This window comes from Octopus bimaculoides, chromosome 5 (genome assembly GCF_001194135.2).
Source record: "Octopus bimaculoides isolate UCB-OBI-ISO-001 chromosome 5, ASM119413v2, whole genome shotgun sequence".
Lineage (NCBI taxonomy): Eukaryota > Metazoa > Mollusca > Cephalopoda > Octopoda > Octopodidae > Octopus > Octopus bimaculoides.
Window position 1 is genome coordinate 122,683,229 of NC_068985.1, and position 5,502 is coordinate 122,688,730.

The following is a 5,502-nucleotide window of genomic DNA, read 5'->3' on the forward strand; positions in this document are numbered from 1 at the left end:
CACGTGTCTGTGGAGTGCTCAGCCACTTGCACGTTAATTTCACGAGCAGGCTGTTCCGTTGATTGGATCAACTGGAACCCTCGACGTCGTAAGCGACGGAGTGCCAACAATATATATATATATATATATATATATATATATATATATAACAAAACAAAAAGGAAGTAAGGAATGAAGGAAGAACGTCGTTCACAAAGTAGTGCTTAATATACGAAAAGATACGATTGTCGTAGATTGAACGTCTTTGATCATCGGTCTGTTCAAATAAGACTGACCAGGGACAAAACGACAACAAGGATCCAAATTTGGCACCAGGCCACAAAATCTCAGAAATCAAACAGTATGACGTCGATACCGTTTTTTTTTTGAAATCGTGAGCATTGTAAATGGAGCGAATTAAGGCCCAATTATGAAAGGGAACGCCGTTCATTAACCCGTTTCGTTCATGAATAAGATCAACTGCAGGTTGCACCTCGGTGTTCACTGGCGACCATTGACAAAATATCGTGTGATGCATTCAGACATATTTTATCTGGATAATTGACATGAGCAATTATATTGAAGATATAATTATTTATTCAATATACTTTGTCGACATGACAGTCCATATTTCTTTAATCAATATGTTGGGGGATTGAATTAAAACGTGTCCCACAAGACAATCAGTTCTTTGAATGTAAGCCATGCTTAAATGCTGACTTACACATGGAACACATTCAAGCTCCCTGATAAGCAGCTATATCTTAACTCATAGTAATAATGAAAAAAAAAAACGGCTTTCGATATGATATAGATAACATATGATTATATAACGAAATGTTTACTAATATTTAGCTAGAACAATACATATGCACTCATGTGTGTGTGTGTGTGTGTGTGTGTGCGTATATATACATATATATATATATATATATTTAGGAAGTTGTTTGATCGACCGATCAGAGAGTGACCATTGGTTTCGCTCCTATAAAGCGCTTAGCTGTGTAAGCGACTCGTTAGACTCAAATGACCGGAGGCACCCAACCTCTCTACCTGTGTGTGTATATATATATATATATATATATATATATATATATATATAAGGTGTTTTGGAATAGCTACCTCTATATCAAAGGAAAGGGAAAAGGCACAGGTTTGTGGAGTGCTAAAAATGTGAAAATTGAATTTGTTAGGCGGGATGGAGGGGAAGATACAATGAGAATTCGTAATTTCCATTGTATGAAACATAATACTTAAAAAAAACGAAAGTGTTGGGGGCGGGAAATATTCAATTTGTGCCCTTTCTCTTCCCTGTGAAGTAGGAATATTTCATTCCATAACTCTGCGTGTGTGTCCTACAAACCCGGGTTATGAATAAACTTAGCTTGAATGTTCGGGTATTAGAAACCGGGTCGTAGATTCAATGGGCACTCATCTCTCACACAAGCACGCGCGCCCACACGCAATTGATAACATATTGTCACTATAGAAAGCTAGATTATTTCATCAACAATATGAACAAGACAATGTGAGCAACAGCGGTTTCGAACCGAAATCGAAACCAGAGTTGATTGAATAGGAAGTGAATGCTAGCTAACAACACCCAACGAAGATGCATGCACATACATGCAAGCACAAGCGCATCAACAGCGTGCTTCCTAATTAACAGAAATTCATTATCACACTTATTATGTTTTACAGTATTTTAATCGAGATTCTACAGAGGAAAGAAAACTGCTTCCTTTATTTATCTATTTATTTTTTTATAATAAACATGAAGTAACACCCATCAGCATTACAACGAAAACAAATATATACACACGTATATGTTAAGCATCCATCAATTCAGTACAAGGATACATACATGCATGCAAAATCAGCACACACACACATTCGCCCACACACAAACAGACACGCAGACAAAACGCGCGTCGAAACACTCACAAAATGCTCGCATGCACATAAACTACCGTTATGAAAAGATGTTGGCACAGATATTTATACGATGCACGCACGCACACACACACACATGCATGTTTACGCAATATGTTATCATACCTGTATATTTACAGAATGCATAAACGCATACACCTTTTATACGATGCGGACATATTTATACGACATACGGACATAAGCTCGCACACACACATTTATATATCTACAGACATTATACACGTATACACAGAATATTTATGCCCACACACATTGTAAATGCGTGTGTGCACACACACATACATACATGCACACATTATATGCCCTCACATATATTTACAAACGCTTTATGCACATATTTACATTCGTTGCATGCAGACGCACTACACATTTACACGCTATATGCGTGCACACACACACACACTTTAATGATATACATATGCAATTACGGTGATAAAACATACACAGAGAATGTTAATGAACTGTTCATTTAGGTTGAAAACCAGGTGAGCAAAACCTTGCATACATTTCCCGCAGACATATCAGTACATACACACCTGTGTTATAAATTAATGCATACCTGAATGATTAAAGAAATATATTTTTTTTGCTTACCTTCCGGTGGGAAGTCATCTTCGCCGCTGTCCTCCGTGGTGGCAGAAGACTGTTTCGATAAACCTGTCTGCCATTCATCTTTTCGTCTCCCGGGAGAGGAAAACAGAGAACTTTGGCTAGTTTTGTTGAGTTTGGTAAAATAGTCTGCAGCATATTGGATGAGGTTGGCTGGCCGTTCTCTGAGTACAGACACGGTAAAACCCTGTAGAAGTTCGGTTAATCCGGGTGGAATCTCAAAGCTCATTGCTTCTGACAGACACGAGACTGAGAGAGATGGAGAGAGTAGCAGATACGCGCACGCTTACTTTGGAAACAACAACACGGTGGGAGAGATTAATAAGAGAATATATATATGCTTGTGTGTAAAAATAAAGGGAATAAATAAAAAAATATATTTCCTGTTGTTCTTGCTGTTATGTATGTATATTTGTGATGCAAAGAATTTCACTTTGGACTTTGAATTTTTAAATAATTTTAAATGGAAAGTTGCTTAAAGATGGGACTACTTCATATAAACAGGAGAAACTATTATTTAACGGTAAAGTCGCAAGAAAGAAAGAAAAAAATGACGAAGTTTTCAACAGAAAAGAAAAGGAAGTTCTTAAGAATCCGAATTTACGTGTGAGAATATAAAGACACAAATAATGCAGTGATATACTTCTTTTTTCTTTCTTTCTTTTTTTCTTTTTTAGAAAAGAATTATAATTACAATAAAATCAACAAAAGATAAATACGGAAAACAAGGCTAAAATACAACCAAGAAAAAAACAAAATCAAAAAATAAGGAAGAGAAAAAAAGTTACTCAAAGATTGCTTTAAGGAGGTGTGAGGGTCGTCAAAGCAACTGGTTTCCAAAAGTGAAACAGAGAGAGAGAGAGAGAGAGAGAGAAGGTAACCAAAATGTATCTAAAAAAATAGTTTCCAAATAATGCAAAACGTGACACTGCACTCTAGAATAGTAACGTGTATATATATATATATATATATATATATATATATATATGTGTGTGTGTGTGTGTGTGTGTGTGTGTGTATGTGTGTGTGTGCTGTGTGTAAGTATTCGATATTATTGGCGGATATGTAAGATGTGGGTATTTGCAAGAATGTGCAGATGTGTATTTTACACAGACAAAACAACAACAACAACAACAAGAAAAACGGTTCAATACATTCAACTGTTAATATGTAAACATACACATACAAAAAAGGCTTAAATATATGTATATATACATATATTTATGCAAAAGAAAATATTGTATAACATAAATATTTTCGATTGTGTTTTCTTTCTTCCAAAATATTTGTAATTTTTTCCCCTCGATGTTTTTGGCCTTTTGACAGCGGTGATGTATATATATTTACATACATACGTATGTATATAAGTGTACACATATATATATATATATATATATATGTGTGTGAATATATATCGTTCACCTCTGTCACCAATTTGTTTTTATGCTATTCTTTGGTTTTCCTTTTTTCCTTCGCATTCGTTCCTTCTCTCTATCACTCTCTCTCCCTCTTTTTCACTTTTTCTTTTTTCATTTAAATCCAAAAAAACTTCAGCGTCAGAAAATGATAGTAACAATAATAAAACGGATGATGGTGGTGGTGGTGGTGACGGTAATGAGAGAAACAACGACGATGAAGAGGAAATAAAGACCTATCCATTTGCATGCAAGCTACGATAAACCAGTGCCATAGAGAGAGGGAGAGAGAGAGAGAAAAGAGAGAGAGAGAGAGAGAGGGAGAAAGACAGACAGACAGACAGAGAACTTAGTCAGAGGCAGAGACACGCGACAACTGAATTACAAAATCTGCTTTCTTTCTTCCTTCCTTTCTTTCCTTCCGCGTCTTGCTTCTGCTTCTGCTGCTGCTGCTTGTCACCGCCGCCACCGCTTCTACTCTTCTACTTACCTGTTACTTTATCTCTCTGTCTATCAGAATCTCCTTCTCAAATTCGTTTAGTCTTTCTCTCTCTTACTCCATATTATCTTCATGTAACACTTGTTCACTTGCGTTTTCTAGTTTTCTCCCTCTCCCTACAACCTTTTTTTCACTCGCTATTATCTGTTACTCATGTTTATGCTCTCTCTCTCTCTCTCTCTCTCCTTCTCTCTCTCTCTTTCCGACACTATTTTGCGTTACATTTCTTCTTACCGTTCTTTTTCTCTCTCCACATTTTCTTTTGCACTTTTTCAGATATCTCTCCTTTCTCCCCCCCCCCTCTATCTTCTTTCACACACAGACACACGCAATCTCTTTCCCCCCCTCTCACTCTTACATTCTATTTAGTTCATTTATCTTTTCTTTTCCTCTGTTTCTTTCTCTTTATATTCTCTTACACTTATTAAACCCCCCGCTCTCTCTCATTATACATGTTTACTCTATTCTCTCACACAGTGTCTTTCTTCCTTTCTTTGTTACTGTCACTCCACCCCCTCCGCCTATCACTCTACTTCATTCCTGTCTTTTCTCACTGTATTCTCTTGCTCTCTTATTTCCCCAGTCTTTCTTCACTGTCATCTCCCTTTTAATTTTATATCTATTATTAATCTGCAGCACGAGACAAAAAGAAAGAAAAAACAAAACCTCTTTCAGTCTCAGAATTATTCTATCTATCTATCTATCTATCTATCTATCTATCTATCTATCTATCTATCTATCTATCTATCTATCAATCTATCTATCTGTCTATCTATCTGTCTATCAATCTATCTATCTATCTATCTATCTATCTATCTATCTATCTATCTATCAATCTATCTATCTATCTATCTATCTATCTATTAACCTATCTATCTATCTATGTATGGATATTCTACACCATCTTTCTCTATATACATATATTCATACGTACATGCATAAATTTATGCATGCATACATACATACATATATATAAGCATTCATACGTATATACATGCATATTTACCTGTTACATACATGCATATATACATATAAATATATATATAT

At 35.6% G+C, this 5,502-nt stretch overlaps 1 protein-coding gene across 2 annotated transcripts in view; it reads right to left on the bottom strand.

Moving 5' to 3' along the window:
• The window catches only part of LOC106880932 (cAMP-dependent protein kinase type II regulatory subunit), a 141,686-nt gene extending 137,199 nt beyond the window's left edge, over positions 1–4,487 (bottom strand). Inside the window, exon 1 of one of the 2 annotated variants that reach the window (XM_014931105.2) lies at positions 2,527–4,487. In XM_014931105.2, the coding sequence (XP_014786591.1) occupies positions 2,527–2,770 (244 nt within the window). In that variant the 5' untranslated portion in view covers positions 2,771–4,487. The remainder of the gene's footprint in view (positions 1–2,526) is intronic. The other variant, XM_014931104.2, reaches the window with a different exon arrangement.
• Between the last annotated feature and the right edge of the window lie 1,015 nt (positions 4,488–5,502).